Consider the following 21,632-nt stretch of genomic DNA (forward strand, 5'->3'; position numbering starts at 1 on the left):
GGTTACAGTGGTTGTATCGTCTCACCAAAATGGTCCAGCTGAACGCAATATACGCACCGCAGAAACCGACATGAGAGCAATGTTGAAAGAAGCTCATTTACCATTAGAATTTTGGGACGAAGCTGTCGAGCACGACGTATACATTCGAAACCGCACTAGTATTGGCCCAGATGCAAATGGAATCGATCGAAGCCCACTCGAAGCATTTACAGGCACATTACCAGATATCGATACATGCAAGGTCTGGGGGAGTCGATGTTACGCCTATATCAACCCCAAAACCATCCCAAAAGGACAAAGGCATGATAAACTTCGCGACACAGCAAGGGTTGGGATATTCCTGGGATACTCAAAAGACACCACCAAGCATATAAAGGTTTATTCACCAGAGCTAGGTTATACTTACCGCTCTTATCGTGTTACAATCGACGAAAGCTACAAAGGAGGGGATCTGGATCTCAAACTCAGAAACTGTGTAGCTGGATCACAAGGTACCAAGAATATAGAACCTGATCGCAGGCCTCGCGGCAGACCTAAGAATGTCCCTGAATCATCGTCTATTCCAGTCGATCCACCAATATCACCAAATGAAATAATCACAGACTCGATAGAGGTGCGCTTGCCAATACCAAAACGAACAAAGACTGAAATACCACGCTTTGATGAAGATGAATATGGAAATATCCGACAAGTGGCTGATGATTTAACAAGACCGGCAGGGGAAAACAACAAAGAAAGTGATGTTACTTTACCTGATATAACTTCACCACCTGATCATACACCACCGAAGTCAAGGGCACCTGAGGATATAACTTTACCACTTGATCATACACCATCGAATTCGAGTACATTACCTGAGAGTGTATTACCTGATATTGCACTACCTAATGAAACTTTACCACCTACTGCATCTACATCTGCATCTACTTCCACACCACCTTTGAGATACAATCTTAGGAAGAGAAAGAGAAGCGATGACGACGATATAGAAGAACAGAGAGACTCCAAAATCATTCGGGCCTTACTTGCTTCCTTAAATAAGCCAGGATCAGAATCAATTGAGCACGCCATGATTGCCATTCCAAATATTCATCAATTCGAACAGGAGACGAATAATGAAATTGCTTCGAAGATCTTGACTATTTTAGCAGATGCACCAGCAGAAGCTGAGACCGCTCTACCAGCAACGGAAATACTCGGGATCAAGATACCGAATACATATAAAGAAGCAATGGCAGACAAAAAGCACGCGAAAGACTGGCAAGCTGCAATTCAAGAAGAAGTAGACTCATTGGTCAAGAATGGCACTTGGGAAGAGTTCATTTTACCACAAGGGAGCAATCTAGTTTCAACGAAATGGGTATTTGTTGTTAAGACGAAGGATAATAAGGTAGAGCGATTCAAGGCCAGATTAGTGGCTAGAGGGTTCAGCCAAGTTTTAGGTAAAGATTACAACGAAACCTTCGCCCCCACTGTTCGACTCGATACTCTTCGCCTTTTCCTTGCAATTGTTGCAAGAGAGGACCTCGAGTGTTCCCATTTCGATATCAAAAATGCGTTCACCGAATCACACTTGAAAGAAGAAATCTATTTAGCACCCCCTCAAGGTGTTCATGTTCATCGCGGCCGCGTTCTACATGCACTTCGGAGTCTTTATGGGCTAAAGCAAGCTGGTAGAGATTGGAGCCTTCTTCTGAAAGGAGAGTTAACCAAGATGGGTTTCGTACAAAGCCTTGCGGATCCGTGTTTATACACCAATCACCCGCGCCAGCTAATTCTCCTAGTGTATGTAGATGATATTGTTACTGCTGCTGCACAAAAACGAGATATTCAATGGTTTTATCACAACCTTTCTGCTCGATTCAACACCAAAGACCTGGGGGAGATTAGTAAGATCTTAGGAGTGCGCATCATTCGTAACAGATCAGAGAGAGTGTTAACTATGGATCAAGAAGAGTATCTGGATGCAATGCTTACCCGATTCGGGATCTCCCATGGTCAACACACTCCAAGGAAGATACCAATCTCGGATTACAACCAACTACGACCAACGCTCCCAGACGACGAGCTCACTGATGTAAACGAATACCAGCAAGCAATCGGCAGTACGATCCACCCTATGGTTTACACTAGACCGGACATCGCATTCGGTCTCGGGAGATTAGCACAAGCTATGTCTAACCCTGCCAAACATCACAGCGTTGCACTCAAAAACCTTATGAGATATTTGAGGTCAACTATTAAACAGAAACTACGTTTTGGGCCTGGGGGAGTTCAATCAGATATTTGCAAAGAATATGACCTCCTACAACGCACCATCAAAGTATACACCGACGCAGACTGGGCAAGCGATAGAACCGATCGAAAAAGCATCTCTGGTGGGGTAGTAATGTTCTATGGTGGACCAATCTCATGGGCAAGCAAGAAGCAGACATCTGTAGCTACATCTAGTACAGAAGCTGAGTACATTTCCATGGCGATGTTCACCAAACAAGGGCAATGGGTAGCCCAACTCTTGAGGGACTTAGAGCGACCACAGTATATCGGGAGCAACAGCGGAGTTCAAATGCTCGGAGACAACCAAGGAGCGCTAGCGTTAACCAAGAACCCACATCTACACGAGCGATCAAAGCATATTGACATATGTCACCACTTCATTCGAGATCTCACAGAAAAACATCTAGTCAATACCAGCTATGTCAATACAAGTGATATGGCTGCAGATGGATTAACAAAACCATGCGCAAGGGTGATATTTGAGAGATTCAAGAACATGCTGGGGTTTCAAAGAGAGTAAGCTCTTTGGGAGAGTATTGGAAGTTGTGGTATGTGCTCCAAAATCGACTAAATCGACCAAATTGACCAAATCGACCAAAATCACTGAATCCACCCATTTCACCTATTTCATCAGATTCATTGGATTCATCTTACGTCGAATTTATCAAAAAAAATAAAAAAAAATAAAAATAAAAAAATTAATGATTTCAAGAAAATCACGTGGAATAACAGATAAGCTTAAGGTCTGTTCGCATACGATCGGATTTTGATGGTCTACCATATTAAAACAGTAACCCTACGATCAAGGAATAACGAATTTCGAAGCAATCAGTTATTGGGCGTATAAAAGGAATTTTAAAGAAACTAACTACTGAAGCTGAGAGAGTAAGCTCTCTGGGGGAGTGTTGGAAGTTGTGGCACGTGCTCTAAGCTACTGTGCATATATCACTTCCACTTCGTAGTTAGATTTTACCTTAGTACAATTAATCTACATAGTCAATAATACATGCATTCCACTGGCCTGCTCCTTTATTGTGAACAATAAGTGTTAAAAAGGGGGGAATTCTAATGGGGAAGTATCTTCTAATTAATATTATAGTAAATATAAAAAGACAGGTTATAATACAAGAACCTATCAAAATAATATAATAGATTCTAAATTATTAAATTTCTAATAATTTTAATCAATTGATTTAATTATTATTGAATAATATAGCTTTAAAGTGATAATTCGAGGTAAAAGTGGTCGATTCATTGATATAGTCGACCCACTGATAAACTACGTTATATGTGATATAATTAATTATCTAATAGTTATATAATTATTCATCCATAACTATACGAGTCGGGTAACTTATATAAGAAAGATTACGATATACTACTTATTCCATCCCATTCATATCTAACAATCACAATCACAATATACCTACCTACCTACCTACCTACCTACTACATAGTAGTTTGTAGGTAGTATAATAATAACAACTGTCCAACTGTCCAACTCTCCAAGAATTAATCTCTCACAATTTACTTCTTCTTCTTCTCCCCCTTGTTCTATTTCCTGTAGCCTATAACCTGTAACCTATAACCTATAACCCCAATTGGTCAATTCCTTGCAATTCTGAATGCTTTGCTAGCTTTCCGATTTGACTCGATTTAACCTGACTTGACATGATTTGACATGATTTAACTTGACTTGCTTTGCATCCAGATAAACTTATAGGATATGAAACTTGAGTGAGTATATAAGTAGTAGATATTAACTAGCTAGTTGATATAACAAATAACAAAAGATGAACATCTAATAACAATCAATATTAAACATACATTCTCGTTTACCCCCTCTCCCCCCTTGTCTGTTTCCCCTCTCTCTAAACCCTAGAATCCCAAATCTTCAAATAAATCAAATTGCACAACATCACTCCATTCCATTCAAACCCCATTAATCGTATTCATATTCATAACATCCATTCATTCTATAAGATCATTCCTAGCTTCGCAGTTGTACCACAACGTACGTCATGCCTAGTCTATTTATTTCCACCCAACTCCCTCGCCTCTCGCATCATATATTTTCTGTTTACTTCTCTTCAACCTCTGGCTCGACCTTCTCAGCATCCGTCATGACCTCGTCACCATTTCCTCCACTCTCTGCTGCCTCCATGGCCATCGCAGCTTGTTTAGCAGCTTCAGCCATATCTCTCTTCCTCTGTAATTCAGCCTCTTCTTGTTTTCTGACTTCCTCACGCTCAGCTTCGACTTTGTCAAAGTAACGTTGAGCAATTGGTCCTGCTACCATGCGGATATCGTCCATCTTTGATATGTAGACAGCCTTAGATGCGTCTTCACCTTCATCGTAGAGCCAATCCTATTTTGTAGTTAGCATGACTAATTCCAGGTATAAGCAATGAAAAAAAACTAACCTCGCTAGCCTCAAGCTTGGCCTTCAACTTCTCCTTCTCCTCATCACTTGCAAACTCGGCATATTGATCGTCAATCTTGCTTCTCATTTCGTAAATGTAAGTCTCGAGCTCGTTCTTCTTCTCTTCGGTATCGGCGACCAATTTGTCTTCCATGTTCATGGTGTTTTCTTGTTCGGAAGCAGTGGCAATGGCAGCGCTGTCGAGGGAAGCAGTACCAGAAACGATTGGAAGATCGCCCTTTCGGACTTGCTTCTTAACCTTTCTGGTCTTTGGTTTATCATCGGTGTCCATAGCCTTGGTGGTGTGTGTTAGTTTATCATGTCCCTGTAAGCGGGGACGTTTTGCGAGACGCTCGTCTTCGGAATAGGGTTGAACATTATCAGAAATTTGGTTACTCACATCATCCTTCTTCTCACCATCCTTCTCTGGGATTGGCTCCTCAACCTCCATATCCTCAACATAGTAACCTTGCTCAACGTTCAAGATACCGTGTAAATTGAGACGTGCCTTCAATTTGCAGATCATGAAATCATCCTTTGAATCAGCCTTGACGTTCTTGACGGTAAATCTTCCGATCCATGGGTTCATTGTGCCGGGCAGTAATTCTGGCTTGGCATATTTGGCCTCCAAGTTAAATGGTTCTTTTCTGTAGAAAGTAAGGATCTTGGTTGAAGGCATAATTCCACCTCTGTTGAAAACGGTAAGGCTGGTATCCTCATCTGGGATATCTGGGGATTTTTCCCATGTGAATTCGATTGGGTAGTTAACGATATCGTGAATGGCGAAGTCGCGGACACGGAAAACTGGGGAAAGAATGGCGCAGCTGAAAGCACATCCTCTCGCGATAGCCTCATCTTGGTTGAGGGTGAAGGAAAGGTTCTTTCCGAAGAATTGTTGGATGCGCTCCTTAAGAGCTGGGACACGTGTGCAACCACCGACAAGCTCGATAATGTCGATATCCTCAGCCTTCAACCCGGCATCAGCCAAAGCTTGCTCCAAAGGAACATGGGCCCGGCTCAGAAGTGGCTCCACAAGTGCCTCGAGTTCCTCACGCTTCAACATGGCGCTAACATCAACGTCGTTCATCAAAGATTCAATGTTGAGAGGAGCCATGGCGTTGGCGGACAAGATCTTCTTCAACTTCTCGGCACCAGCAGCAACACGGACCATAGCCTTAGGGTTGGTCTTGATATCGATCTTGTACTTCTCCTTGAACTCTGCGGCGAAATGCTCAACCAAAGCCTTGTCGAAGTCTCGTCCACCGAAATGTCTATCGTAAGCAGTTGACTTGACGGTGAGTTCACCCTTTCTGAATTCCACAATCGAGACGGTATAGTTGGAGTGACCAATATCGATGAAAGCCACACGACGGGGTTTCTCCTCTGGACTTGGGAGATCCAACTTGGTAATACCCCAACCCAATGCAGCGGCGGTGGTATCGTTCATCAAACGGAGGAGCTTGACACCGGCAATCTCAGCAGCGTCCATCAAACTTCTACGTTGAACATCGGTGAACCATGCTGGTACACTCATGACCATATCTGATACTGGAAGCTTCAACTCAACAGAAGCTGTTTGTTTGATCTTGCTCAGGTACATAGCCACGAGTTGAGTAGCAGTGTATCTTTCCTTCTTGCCCAAATATGTGACTTCCGCACCAACTTGACCGTTGAGGTCGACGAGAGGAGCCGAGACATAATCTTGTTCTAAAGCGACATCTGGGTCCTTTAACGATCTACCTGCCAATCTCTTGAGGGATCCAACAGTGTTCTTCAGGTTGGAGATTTCTTGTGTCTTCGCTGGTTCACCGAGGTATCTGGCTTTGGGTCCGAATCCTACGAGGGAACTAAATGGCAGATACGTTAGAAATATTGCAGGTGAAGTGGAATCAAGATAACTTACGGCGTTGCACGATTCGAAACTTCGTTTGTGATCTGCGCAAAAGATAGTTAGCATAAACAACCCCCACCAAAGAGAAAACCCATCCAAGAGCGTGAAGACATACAACATCGACACCACGGTTTCTTGCGACCGCGATGACTGTGTTAAGAGTACCGAAATCTACACCGACGACTGTAACACGGTGATAGTTAGTATCAAAGTCCAGATCAAAGAGAATATCTAAGCAAAGTACTCATCACATACCAGACATATTGAGTTTGAGTTGTTGTCTTTGCGCTTAAAAGTAAATGGGGGGGTACGTGAAGGTAAGAAGAAGCAGAATCTTCTGAAGATAAGGGAAGAAAGGATATCTATAAAAAAATTGGAATCCCTTCTTGGAAAGTCTGAAAAGAAAAAGATAAAAGCTTTTTGTTGAATATGGGAAAGGTGTTTCTTGTTGATAATCAAATCCTCAAGTTGGTTGTGTTTTTTTGACCAAGTACGAAATACTAGAAGGGGTTCTCAGAAATTTTAATTTTTCAGTCTAATCTGGCGAAGGCGCGGTCCGTTGTCTACACACACCACACTTCACTAACCTACAAGCGCTTCCAGCTGAACGAAGAAGCTTCTCGATCTTTCTCGACCAATTCGCTCATTATTACATCAGGGAACTTGCCATACACGGCTATTTACATGTAATAGACAGCCTTGTTCATGTGTATTATTTTGGGATTGAATTATATTTTATATGAATAAATATAAACATCCATAACAAGTAAATATCCGACATTTAAATACTCTTTCCTCTCTCTTCCTATCAACAACAACATAAACAGTTACGAATACATCCACTTCCCTCTCTCCCTATCAACATCAACATCAACATATACATTTACGAATATATCTATACCTACCTACCTACCTACCTACCTACCAAAATATTCCCTCCCCTCTCAACAACCCAAGCTGCTCATACCTCCAAACAAACCCCTCCCCAAGCACTTCCCAAACACTTCCAATCATTCTCCCCCATTCTACTAACTTCGTTCACCCCTCTTCATCACGTGATACGATCGGATTATTGATTAAAAGCTACCTACCTAGGTAGCGATAAGGCGAAAACAAACGGACGAAAAATGGGTGAGCCACCAAGCAAACCCTGGCAGGAGTAGGAGCCACTTTGAGCCACTTTGGTTGGTAAAGTGACGTCTTGTTTGGTGGGGGGTGGGAAAAGGTTGTGTTGGCAAATTTTTGTTCAAAGAGGCCCAAAGAGATTCAGAAACCACATCAAAAGGAGTGTCGCCCTATTCTGTGTCACAAAATCAATACATGTTAGGTATCAAGTTCCATCGGGACCATTATAGGCATTGGCATTAATAAACGTATTCATATATCTAGTCACAGTAATGATGATGATTTCTTGGAATCCACATCCCATATAAATAAGGTGGTTATTTGTCAAACTAATCTCCAATTTCAGGGCTTAGATCCAAAACGTAGATATGACAGTAAATTTGTTTACTCTATTCGTATTATTCTACTGTAACTCTCTCTTCAGTCTTCTTTCATCATTAGTTACAACTCCTGCCAAAACTTAGGGTTCTCTGTCCTCTATGATGCAAAATTCCTCCACATACCTTTCTATGCTCGTGGTCTGGTGTCTGGTATGGTGTGTGTTGATTCGAGAAGGATACGGAAGACGTAGCACCCACGGTATTTATAGGTCCTAAATGTCTATATTGTATTCTGTTTAAAAAGCTAGTCAAGTACAGAATTTTATAGGTCTTATATAAACACTACAAAAAGAACTAATCTCTTCTGCTTTTATTTAAAGCTATTATATTCTATATTCGCTTACAATTGTAATACAATAGCTAATGAATTAAAGCTATTCATTAAATCCTAATAATCAATATTTGTATATTAGAAACTTTCTTTTTAAAATTTCAATTTATAACTTTATCAAAACCTAATAAAATTACCTCTCTTATTATTCTACTCTCTTTCAATTTATTTCATTACTTTCATATTAATCTTATTTGTATTAATAAGATTAATAAATACTTAATTTAATTTTCCCTTTATTATTATATCAGCTAAATTAATTAGTTCATTAATTCATATAACTTTAATAATCTCTTTTCTCTTATAAGATTAATATAATACTATAATATCGATTATTAATCTCTTTTTATTAATTATATTTAATTTAATAAGTAATCATATAATAACTTTAAATTAGTATATAAAACTAATAGAATTTCTTTACCAAAAATCATATTAATTATAAAAGTAATTACTATATTAATATTAAATCCTTAAACTAATTCATATAATTCTAAAGTGAAATGTTATATATAATTCTCTTATATTTAATAAATAACTAATAAATAATAATAATATTATTATATTTATTCATTATAATAATAATATAGTTTATTTAAAATGAATAATCCTTATTATTAGTAAAAAAGATATTAACAAAGATAACAATCTTAAATGAATTTAAATTAAATAATATATAGTTAAATTCTCTAACAGAATTTTCTTTTTATTATTTGTCGGAACGTATGATCACGTGCTTAAGCGAATCATATGATTCTTCTCACTATATATATATTGGGAAGAATCATACCTTATTCTAGATCATTTCAATTTATATTATTCATTTTATATAGGCTATATAGTATTATATATAATAATTCGAGTTGACAACTCCTCCCCTCCAAATGATCTCAATACTAATTAGTATTTATCTTCTTATTAAAGGTATTTATAAATTAGATTATTTTTTAAGGTTTTATATAAAGATATTTATATAAAAATAAAGAGAGTGGTTTAGACTATTTGATAAGATATTCTTTGAAAAAACAAACAAGATTGTATTAAATTATATTTATATATAATTTGTATAACGTGGTTTAACACCGAGTGCACCATATCACCGAGTGCACCACGAATTTTACATACAAAATACGTCTGTACGTAACCGTGCACTTTCTTTATTTAATAATATAATTTTTCAAAATTTGAAATTGTAACATTTAATTATATAAATATTATAAAAATTTAATTATTTATTAAAAATTTGAATTAATATAGTAGTTATTATAGGAATAGTTTTTTTGTAACGAAAATCGTGACAATTTTCACTTTTTATAGAATATAATAGAAATTTTTATATAGAAACTTAATACTTTTATAAAAAAATATTTTCTTATTAATAAATCTTTTTTGTTTTTTAAAAAATATTGATTAAGTATTAAAATATGAATATTAGGAAAAGGCTAATTTTGGTGTATTTTGAAGTGGTGCATTCGGTGATATGGTGCACTCGGTGTTAAACCACGTTAAAGGACTAAAATACTATATTCTTTATATTATCTTCTTTAATTAATATATTAAAAAGGGATTTCTAATTATAATTGATTTCTTTAGGATTGAATGAATTAATTGATTTATAAATTAGATTATTACATTTATAGAATTCAATAAATCAATAGTTCAATTCACATTCACTATATTCTACTTAAAGCTTAATATACTTTTCGAATTCGAAACCCCCCCTTTATATGAAAAGAACCACTTCGCCACCCCCCTGTTACGGAGGTACCCGCACCGCAACATGGATTATAAGATAAACCTAAGGCCTTGGTATTGGGACCTACGGAAACAGCGCTGTAGGGACAATCGGCTAGAGAGCACAGGTTAGATAAGCGGTAGCATCATTATAGATCACGTGATGGACATCACGTGATCAGGAAACCGACTTGTCGAAATCGGCTTTACGGTAATCGACTTGTCGATTCATGAGGTCCGAAGATCTATATAAGGGAATGAGTTTCATTATAATGTAGAGCTTCGTGCTCAAGAACAATCATTAGTTTCATTACTATAGTTACGAGAATTGCAACCAGTTACAACCTTATTGAATTCCTACTTGAAGTCTAGTCTAAACCACCTCGAGAGATCTCTAGACACTTCCACGTGACCCTAGAGGCAGCTCCCGTAACACCCCCTTTCATTAAGAACCTTTTATTAGGCCTTTTTCCTCCACCTTATAACACAAAATACTTTTCTTTATATAATTATTAAATTAAAGAAAAAGGTTTATCTATTATTTCTAATAGATCTAATCTATTTAAATCAAAAGGGTAAAGAAAAAAGATTATAAAATTAAAGAGCCTATTACAATATAATAGTTATTTAATAAAATAACTTTAAGAAATTCTATATAAATTCGATTTTTATTTATATTCTTAAAAAATATATTGAATTAAAGCCTTATAAGCTTTAAGTTATTATTCCCTCATTAAAAAGATTTAATCTTTTATATTTCAAGTTTTATAAAAAAGTAAAAGAATAATCTACTTCTATTTATCCTTATATAATAATTAAACCCCCCCTACTTGTTACGGGAGCTGCCTCTAGGGTCACGTGGAAGTGTCTAGAGTTCTCTCGAGGTGGTTTAGACTAAACTTCAAGTAGGAATTCAATAAGGTTGTAACTGGTTGCAATTCTCGTAACTATAGTAATGAAACTAATGATTGTTCTTGAGCACGAAGCTCTACATTGTAATGAAATCCCATTCCCTTATATAGACCTTCGTACTGTACTGGAGCGTTCAGGACCTAGAGAGGTCCTGGACCTTTGGTCTGTACGGACCTACATTCCGTTATGCCTGTCATGCAGGGTCCATCACGTGCTAAGAGTCATGTGACGCGGTACCGAGGATGGACCGGCGTAACACTACTCTCAGTTCTTTCAAATTCAATTGAATACAAATACCCCATCTAATTAAATCAATTCAACATTCTTTCCCTTCAATTACTTCACTTTAATGAATAAGGCTTTTCCCTACTTATATATAATTTTCAATTCGATTTAATCTTTCTTCATCTTCTTTAACTTGATTATAAAATAAAAAAGATATAAAAAAGGAATAATTTTTAATTAAATTGATTTTAAATTTTAAAAGATTTAGCTAGTATAATTTGTTCTTTATATTATGTATTTCAGATTTTTATTATAAATGAAAATTCTATTTATATCAAAATATATAATCATATACTTAAGCGAATTATATAATTCTTCTGTTACGGGAGCTGCCTCTAGGGTCACGTGGAAGTGTCTAGAGATCTCTCGAGGTGGTTTAGACTAGACTTCAAGTAGGAATTCAATAAGGTTGTAACTGGTTGCAATTCTCGTAACTATAGTAATGAAACTAATGATTGTTCTTGAGCACGAAGCTCTACATTGTAATGAAACCCATTCCCTTATATAGACCTTCGTTCTCGTCTGGATAGCTTGGGTAGACTGTCTATCCTGTCTATCCACGGATAGCCTGGATAGCTTGCCTATCCTGTCTATCCATCACGTGACACTTGCCCCGTGACCTATATGATACTACTGCTTATCTAACCTGTGCTTACTAGATAACCTGTAACCGCTATCCCTCCTGTGCCTACTGTAGGATAGGTGCCAACAAAAGATAGGTACCTATCTTTTAATCATTGCTTATTGATTCGGTTACCGCTATCTTTCGTTACCCTTTAATCCAACTGTCCCTACAGTGCTGTTTTCGTAGGTTCCAACACCAAGGCCTTAGGTTTATCTTATAATCCATGTTGCGGTGCGGGTACCTCCGTAACACTATCCCCTTCCTAGACTAGCGCTTGTCCCAAGCGTCTATATAGCGGGGTTCCCCCATATCAATTTCTCACTGATTGACTAACTGCTTCTTTCTTTCAATATGCCAGTTGAGCGTACCAAAAAACGAACAGAACAAATATCCCTTGGTCAGCGGATTGAGAGGTTAGGAGTCGAAATGGTTGCATGCTCTCGTTGTGAAAAATCCAACAAACGTTGTGTTGGAATGAAAATTGGTCCTAATGTTGGTCGCTGTGCTGAGTGCTGTAGGCAGGGCAAAACCTGCGATGTGAGAGAGCGAAATCAAATGCCTTCCGTATCCGACTGGGAGTCCATTGATCGTCAGCGCCAGCGCCTTCGCGACGAAGAGGAAGAGGCCATGGCTAAAATTCTTCGTTTGCGCAAACAACAACGATTTCTGGATGAACGAGAAAAGAAAATGATAGCTGCTGGTCTTAGTTCTATGGATGAGCTCGATGCTCTGGAAGAAAAGGAAAAGCTGGAAAAAGAGCGTGTGGACAAAGAAACCGCAGATGTCGCTGCGCCCGTTCCTAGTGGTTCCCCCTCCTTCGACTTCTTCGATTCTTCGTTACCTCCGTTGTCTGATGCCGAGCTTGAGGCTTTGCTGGCAGATGTGGGTACTTCAGGTGGAATGCCTGTAGTTTCTCAGGGCAGCTGAGATCCTTCTTGAGTTCCCATGTGTTTTCCGAATGTGGGTAGTCTAACCATTTGATCAAATACTTGATTTTGCCCCTGACATATTTACAATCTAGTATTGTTTCAACGTCGTATATGGCGTTTGGGTTGACTGGTTCGATTTCTGTAAATGGCGCATTTGGCGCTCCTGGTGGTGCTGGTTCGAGCAAGGATATATGGAATACTGGGTGAATATTCATTGTGTCTGGTAATTTCAATCGATAGTTAACCGTTCCTATTACCTTATCAATTTTGAATGGTCCTAGTTTCCTATGGTCGAGTTTATTGCTTGGTCTTTTGGTTTCGATGTTTCGTCGTAGCAAATAAACTTTATCCCCCTCTTTAAGCGTAGGTTCCATACTACGTTTCGTATTGTAGTACGCTGCCGTTCTGGATGATAAGAATCTTAGATCAAGAGCGAGCTGCTCTTGTAAATCTTTTAGTTGTTCGACTTGTATTATTGCTGATTCGGCATTAACTTCTTGTGGTATCGGGATTTTATACGCTTGTGGATTAAACCCAAAATTAGCTCGTGCTGGGGTGATTTTCGTGGTTTCCGTTTCCGATGTGTTATATGCGAATTGTGCCATAGGTAATAGTTCTACCCAATTGTCTTGTCGATAATTTACATAGCATCTAAGATATGCTTCCATTGTCTGGTTGGTCCTCTCTGTTTGACCGTCTGTCTGTGGGTGGAAGGCTGTTGATAGCTTTCTCTTAATACCCATAAGTGCTAATAAGGTAGTCCAGAATTTCGAGGTAAAGAGTTTGTCTCTGTCCGAGATTATCTCATCTGGTACTCCGTGTATGCTTACTATGATCCGGAGGAACACATATGATAGTTGCTCAGCATCCCATGTTTCCTTGAATGGTATCATATATGCAAATTTCGTTAGCCTGTCTACTATATTGAGTATCGCATCGTACTCAACTCCTGTAGTAGGATCTTTTGAGAGTGGTAGTTTAACCACAAAGTCCCATGTAATGGACTTCCATGGCTGAGAAGGCATGTCTGGGGTCTGGAGCTGACCATATGGAGCATGTCGTGATGACTTGTTCCGTATGCAGGTGTCACAATTTCCAACAACTTCTTCAACTATCGTTCTCATTCGTGGGAAGTAACTGATTTCCCGTATTCTTGCAAATGTCCTTGCAATTCCTTGATGTCCGTGTGCCGGCAACCCATGTTGTTCCGTCACAAATTCCTTGGCCATTTGACTCGGAATGTATACTTTTCCATGAAAGTGTATGGTTTCGTTTTCTATTGTGAATCCTGGTTCTATTGCCTTGCGTATGCGTATAGCTGTAGCATCCTTGTCGTAATGTGATTGGATTTGGTTTCTGAGATGGTTGTCTTCCAATATATGAGTAGCTGCAAGCTGTGGTGCATTGTAAACCAGTGATTCGCCTTCTTTCTTGAATATTGCGTATGATTCGTACGACTTATTTTCTTGGTATTCTGGTTTTCGGCTAAGAGCGTCGGCTCTAGCGTTTTCTGATCCTTTAACATATGAAATCTTGAAATTGTAATTGGCCATGGTCTCCGACCATCTGACCTGTCGTCTGTTTAACTGCTTCGTTGTGGTGAAGTAAACCAAGTTCTTATGATCTGTGTACACTTGTACTGGGTATTTCGATCCTTCCAAATAAACTCGCCATTCTCTAAATGCATCGACTATTGCCAGTAATTCTTTGTCGTATATTTCGTAATTCAATTCGGCTGGTGATAGTTTTCGAGAGTAGAATGCGATTGGTTGTCATTTCTCATTCTGGCCTGGTTGGCTCAAAACTGCGCCTATAGCGAAATCTGAGGAATCCGTTTCCACTATGATTGGCTTCTCAGGGTCGAAGGTTAACAGTATTGGCTCTTTCGCTACTGCTTGTTTGAGTGTATCGAATGACTCCTGCGCCTTGGTGGTCCATTCGAAACTTCCTTGATCCTTCTTGGTTAGGTTGGTTAAGGATGTTGTAATCCCTGAATATCCTCTAATAAACCTTCGGTAAAAGTTGACAAATCCTAGAAAGGACTGTAATTCTTTAACTGTATTTGGCTGCTTCCATTCAAGCACTGCCTTGACCTTATCTTTGCTCATCTTGAGCCCTTGGCTTGATACGGTGAATCCTAGGAACTCCGTTTCCGTAACATGGAATTCACATTTGCTTGGTTTACATAGCGAATCGGCTTTGGCTAAACTTTCAAGAATGTTGCTGACATCTTTGATGTGTTGGACCTCGTTGTTTGAGTATACTAGGATGTCGTCCAAGTAGCATATACAACAGGTGTCCAAGTATTGCGACAGCACATTGTTCATAAGTCTCATGAAAGTAGCTGGTGCGTTCGTTAGCCCGAATGGCATAACTTGATATTCGTATAGCCCGTATCTTGTTTTAAAAGCGGTTTTCCATTCTTCGCCTTCCTTCATTCTAATCAAGTGGTACCCGTTTCGTAGGTCCATCTTGGTAAATATTGTTGCTCCGCCTAACCGATCTCTTAATTCCGTAGCTAATGGAAGTGGATATCGATCTTTCTTTGTAAGCGTGTTGAGCTTTCTGTAGTCCACAACTAGTCTCTTAGTACCATCTTTCTTAGGTACCCACATAGTTGGACTTGCCACTTGGGACGTGGATTCTCTGATCCATCCCTTGGCCAAGTTGTCGTCGATATATTCTTTGAGCGTCTTTAGCTCATCGGCTGACATTGAATAAATTGGGGTGTGCACAGGCATCTTGCCTTCCTCCAATATTATCTCATGATCCTATGGCTTGTGTTCTGGCAAAGCCTCATGGATCCCTGGTTCCTTGAACACATGTTCGTATTTCTTGTACTGTTCTGGTATCATAGGCTCTTCTGCCTTGATTGCGATTTCCTGCCGTGTCGTTGGCTTCTGCATTTGTAGAGGAGGTGTACTGGCCTTCGCTCTTAATGGAGGACCCTGGACTGGGTGTCCTACGTCGCCGGTGTTGTTCGCGTTCAACTCTCCTTGGCGCGTGTTACGTCTCGCGGACGCCTTGAACGTGTCGTCGTGACCGTTCTTGCACTGATCAAATGTCACTGTTTCTTGTGACCAATCTATTCTAGGGTTGTGTGCCTTCAACCATGGCATCCCTAAGATGATCTGTTGTTGGCCCAATGGCACAACGTCAAGCTGTATAACCTCTGAGTGTTGGGTTATGCTCATTCGTACTGGTCGTGTCTCTTGAGAAACGTTCCCGTCAGATCCTGCTAGCTGTCCGTCAACTAACTGCAATTGGTAGGGTTCTTGTTTCTCTTGGAGTGGAATTCCCAGGTACTTTGCAGCTTCTCGTGCAATAAAATTTCCTGTAGCCCCTGAATCTATCATGGCTGGCTGTGTTTGTCCATTTATCTTGACTCTGCAGTATATTTGTCCTGCTTGTCCTGTAGCATTTAGCTGTGGTGTAATTTGCTTATTCTCGCTATTCTGGATGATCTCATCGGCAAATGTTACACGTCGAGGTTCTTCCTCTTCTAGATAGGCAGCGCTTGTCCCTGATCTAGCTCTGTCATCAAGTAAATCCCTCCATAGGGTGTACCGGTAGTTCCCTTGAGTGACTTTCATTATCGTACCCACAACTGGTGGTGGTAATATGGCTTGAGCCTGGACCCGGTGTTCTTTTCCTACTCTTCTGCATAAAAATAGAACCTGATTCTCATTTCTTTCAGATGTGTGGTGATAAAACACTTCCCATAGCTCTCCTCTGTCTGGCCACTGGAGGTGATCGGTACTGATCCTTTCTATGAATGATGTGTTCGTAGTGATTCCAAACCATAGAATTCGATGCTGATCGACGTACCGAACCTCATACGATTCGCCCTCTTCAGCGTCTGTTACGCTGAGGTCCTCGTTCATAGTTCCTTCGTCTGTATCTCCAAATTTCCAGATACGACGGTTCCATTGGTCAATTTCCCGAATAGACCATGATTCTCCTAACTGCGGGTCTTTGTTTACCCATGAGAGGCCTTCGACCTCTTCTTCTTCTTCGTAAGCTGGTGGTGGCGTGGCTAGCCCTGTCATGCTAACAGCACACAATTGTGGCGTGAAGGTGGCATTAAGTTGGCCCTTGCCGAACTTATTCTTAAAGTTGCCCTTCTTGCCCCCTGTTCTCTTGCTTCGACATTCTGCTGCCCGATGCCCTGCTTTCCCACATTCAAAGCATAAGTTATTTTCTCGTCTTCGTTTCTTTTCCGGATCATCATTCCCACCTTTGTGGTGCGTAGCGTCGAGTTCCATAGGGTCTCCATATCTCTGTGGATTGTAACGTGGTCTTCCCTCATTCTTGCGGTAACGCTCTTGCTTTTGATTTCCCTGGGGTTTGTATGATCTTTGACTTTGTCGATATCGGTAAAGACGATCATCTGATTCGATGGAGTCCTGGATTAGGTCGTTCAAGTCTACACTCTCGGCAGATCTTTCTAACTCCAGTCTGACTTCTGGTTTGAGTCCTTTACGATAGTGACTCATGATGGCGGTTTCGTCCCACTTGGTTGTTCCCGCATATCTTCGAAATTCCGTAGCATACTTCAATGCTGATCCTGTCTGCTTGAGGTTGAAGATCTTATCTTCCGCTACCTCTAGCTCATTGGAGTTCCCGAAGATTCTACGTATCTCTGTCTTAAACCCTTCAAAACTGTTGAAGATTGTTCGAGTGGGTTGCATGCGATCCTGATCGTCATGCTCGAAATAGTCGCGCAAGTATGGCTGAATCCATTTGCCTGCCTCACCTCTGAGGTATGACACGGCCCAAATACTCTTAGATTCCCTTTCGGTGAACTTGTCTTGGTTGAATCTAAAATAGATTTCAAGTTGCAATAGGAAGGTGTCGAGTTCCTGTCGACTTCCTTGGTACTTGTCTGGTAAGGCAATCTTGAGTGTTTCGTTGATGGTGATCTCCTTGGGAGCATCAGTCATTTCGACATCATCGAAGTTGCTTGCTGGGGCCTGTTGGCTTTTGGAAGAACTGTTGGCTGCCATACTGGCGGTTGGTATTGAATCGGTACTTGAAGCAGAAAGGGTGCTCAAAGTGTTACGGGAGCTGCCTCTAGGGTCACGTGGAAGTGTCTAGAGATCTCTCGAGGTGGTTTAGACTAGACTTCAAGTAGGAATTCAATAAGGTTGTAACTGGTTGCAATTCTCGTAACTATAGTAATGAAACTAATGATTGTTCTTGAGCACGAAGCTCTACATTGTAATGAAACCCATTCCCTTATATAGACCTTCGTTCTCGTCTGGATAGCTTGGGTAGACTGTCTATCCTGTCTATCCACGGATAGCCTGGATAGCTTGCCTATCCTGTCTATCCATCACGTGACACTTGCCCCGTGACCTATATGATACTACTGCTTATCTAACCTGTGCTTACTAGATAACCTGTAACCGCTATCCCTCCTGTGCCTACTGTAGGATAGGTGCCAACAAAAGATAGGTACCTATCTTTTAATCATTGCTTATTGATTCGGTTACCGCTATCTTTCGTTACCCTTTAATCCAACTGTCCCTACAGTGCTGTTTTCGTAGGTTCCAACACCAAGGCCTTAGGTTTATCTTATAATCCATGTTGCGGTGCGGGTACCTCCGTAACATCTTCCCATTATATATATATTAAAAAGGATTATACCTTATTCTAAATCATCTCAATTTATATTATTTATTTTATATAGGCTATACAATACTATATATAGTAATTCGAGTTGATGATTCCCCCCCTCAAGTGATCTCAACATATCCTGAACTCATATATCTTATAAATCCTCTAAGTCTCCTTTATAAATAAGAATAAAAGAAAGAACTATTTTATCAATAAATATAGATGTTAATAGGATAATAAACTCTCTTAATCTATCTTACCTAGTTTTTATTATTCTACCTCTATTATAGACATTAATATTCATTATCCTTTTTATCATCCTCCTTATACTAATTATAAAGCCCTTCTTATCTTAATTATATATATTTCTTAATTATATATTATATTTTATAATTACTTTTATCAATTAAATTAAAAAAAGAAGAATATTAGTAAAAGTATTTTAAATAATAAAGATTAATAATAATAGAAAATAACTTAAACTAGATTATAAAAGTAATCAAATATAGTAATATTATCAGCTTTCATATACAAATTATTAATATAATAAAGATATCAACTTTTAAAATATATTGAATACCTCTTAACAAAATTACTAATCTAATTCTTTTTTACCTTTTTATCTAGAATCTTTTCTATAAGATTTCTAACTATACAGTTTGTAAAAGGAATAAATCTCTATATCAGCTTATTAATTTGATTAATTAAAACTTCCTCCTAATTATTAGAAAGCATTTATTTCATATTGAGAAGGAATTGTTTTTTCAAAGTAGTTTTATTTCTATATTATTAAGAGAATATAAATCAATTAATTTTAAAGAAATTAACTATCTAAATATATTTAGGAATTTGAACTCCTTTCAAATAATCTAATATAAACTTTATACAAGTCTCTAAAGGTATATATATCATCGATATTTGAAGCTATAATGTCGATATTTTCAAAGTCGTGTATGTAGTAGGGACATGTATATAGTGGGGAAATCGGTTACCCAAGGCACTTACACGACAAGACTCTCATAACATTACACTTATGGCAAGGTTAGATAAGTGTAAATTCAACGATAAAAATCCTCGAATAATTGAGTAATGTATGAACATTAGCTAGGCGAATACATAATGCCATTAGTGCCAGGTACGTGCTAATTCCTTGAGATTCCTTCAATCCCGCAATCATAAGGGACTCCTCTACTATGGTCATCTATCTCCCAGAACAGTCCTTCAGCCCTAATACCAACCATCAACTTTCTTCACTTCGTACTAGGATTAGGACTAATAGTATTATCTGGAAACTTTCTAAACATATCTCCCAAGTGATCAATTGGCGCCGTCAGTAATCCAACAACCGTTTCAAAGGGTGGTTTGCTGGGAGCACTGGGATGGCTACGGCTAGGAACAAATGCCTTGCTGCGACCAAAAGATTTAGCTATAGCTTGGGATTCGTTGTTATCAAGGGCCGATTCGAGAGCGGGGAGATCATTGCTTTCCTCGCCTTTAATGTGCTCATTGAGATTTTTCATGAGTGCATCGAGCGTAGGAATCAGGTCCTCATTTGATGGTTCAAGTTTCTGGAATTTGTAGAGGGCTTCCTTGACCTGTATTTATATCATTAGCTTTTCCATTTATGCCAACACAAAATGCACTCGCTACTGCACACTGCTTGCAGAGGTAGATGAACATACAGTTTGATGTTCAGCACGATCTTCATCGGCCATCTTCTGACCTTGCATACCAAGGTATTTTGCAAACGCAGGATAGACTACCAATTCCTCTCCGATGGAGTGACGAGCCAATTCCCACGTAAATTGGTTTTGCCAGCGTGCTCGTGTGTCATCATCCGTAGCCTGACGGATTTTGTCCGCGTATTGCCTGATTTCTTCATGGTCCTTGAGGATTGCGTCGGTGATGGTAGTCATAGTTGCGCGTGTTATTATACTTTGTCGTTTGATCGAAGATAATATTGGAGTTGGTCGACTTGTTGAGCTGATTACTCGCGTGAGAATGTTCATTTCTAAAGGACTATGTAAGAGGTATGTTGGGAAAGTGTATGAGTACTTTGGAAGGGACTGAAAGCTTTAAGTATTGAAGGCGATACTACTGCCAAGATACAAGAAAGAGTGCTACCTACGTAGTACGAACACGCTTAGTTACGTAGCGATATCTAATTGCAAGTTTTTATTGGCAAATATTTCCCCAAGTAATGATGTAGGACTAGGGATTAATGTAGCACGACATGTATAGAAACGCATTACTTGTCATTAATATTCATATGAATGTTGAAATCTAGATATTCAGTTGACGTGTGTATTGTTAATTGATCGCTTTGATTGGCCCGGAGATTTTGTTCCCGTCTCATTAACTGCAGCTTTGCAGCTGGATGGAAAAATGCGGGGTAAACAAGGAATGTATTTTTAGTTGGGACTTACCCTGGGGCCTTTAGATCTAGAGTGTTCAAGGAAAGAACAAGATTCATAACAACATATTTATAGCTTTTGTTATCATAGTACTTTGACAAGCATTTATTATATTATATATCGACTCATTAATCATTATCGATCTCCTTATATTTTCTTATAGTATTTCCATAAAGATACTAGTAATAGGAAAGCTATTATTGAATTTAATTAAAATATTAGTGACTATTTTTATAAAGGCTAAAGTATTATTTTCAGAGTTTTTATTAGTTTTCAAGAGAATTAAATTAGAATCTTAGTTAGATATAGTATAACGAATATTTAAAAAAAACAGACTAGTAATATAATATATATTAAAAATGATATTAATTAATAACGAGATTGAGTTCTTTCTTTATATATTATCTAATTAATGTATTAAGTTGAGATTCCTTGAAATCTAATAATAAATGTAAAAAATAGATTGTTATTATAGTATATGTTATACTGAGTAATTAATTAATAATATATAATAAAACTAGGAGAATATAATAGAAAGATTAAGCTTACTATAATAAAAGTATATATAATAATCTTTGAACTTGTTTTTTATATATAATAATAATATTTCTTAGTAGATCTTCATACTAAGTTAATAATCTATAATAAATAGTCTATAAGGCTTTAATAAATATTTAAGGACTAATAA

General features: G+C 38.6%; 2 protein-coding genes across 2 annotated transcripts; both read right to left on the bottom strand.

Annotated features, from left to right (window-relative positions):
• Nucleotides 1-4,052: 4,052 nt before the first annotated feature.
• On the bottom strand, nucleotides 4,053-7,179 carry EAF01_007545 (uncharacterized protein). The gene is made up of 5 exons (XM_038915801.1): nucleotides 6,846-7,179; nucleotides 6,706-6,773; nucleotides 6,603-6,634; nucleotides 4,701-6,546; nucleotides 4,053-4,645 (listed from the first exon to the last, which is right to left on the bottom strand). Exons 1-5 carry the CDS (start codon nucleotides 6,850-6,852, stop codon nucleotides 4,358-4,360), a joined length of 2,241 nt encoding a protein of 746 aa, XP_038768272.1. The 5' UTR covers nucleotides 6,853-7,179; the 3' UTR covers nucleotides 4,053-4,357.
• A 12,601-nt stretch (nucleotides 7,180-19,780) lies between these two features.
• Nucleotides 19,781-20,446, bottom strand: EAF01_007546 (uncharacterized protein; the record flags this gene model as incomplete). Its single annotated transcript, XM_038915802.1, has 2 exons — nucleotides 19,781-20,125; nucleotides 20,213-20,446. The coding sequence occupies 2 exons, from the start codon at nucleotides 20,444-20,446 to the stop codon at nucleotides 19,781-19,783; spliced, it is 579 nt and encodes a 192-aa protein (XP_038768273.1).
• Between the last annotated feature and the right edge of the window lie 1,186 nt (nucleotides 20,447-21,632).

This window comes from Botrytis porri (genome assembly GCF_014898465.1).
Source record: "Botrytis porri strain MUCL 3234 chromosome Unknown BPOR_010, whole genome shotgun sequence".
In the NCBI taxonomy this organism is placed as follows: domain Eukaryota; kingdom Fungi; phylum Ascomycota; class Leotiomycetes; order Helotiales; family Sclerotiniaceae; genus Botrytis; species Botrytis porri.

Excerpts from the sequence above, each read along its gene's own strand:
- EAF01_007545 (XM_038915801.1), bottom strand. Across the intron at positions 6,547-6,602 it reads GTTTCGAATCGTGCAACGCC|TTCCCTCGTAGGATTCGGAC; the intron begins GTAAGTTATCTT and ends TCTGCCATTTAG. Across the intron at positions 4,646-4,700 it reads CCAAGCTTGAGGCTAGCGAG|GATTGGCTCTACGATGAAGG; the intron begins GTTAGTTTTTTT and ends ACTACAAAATAG.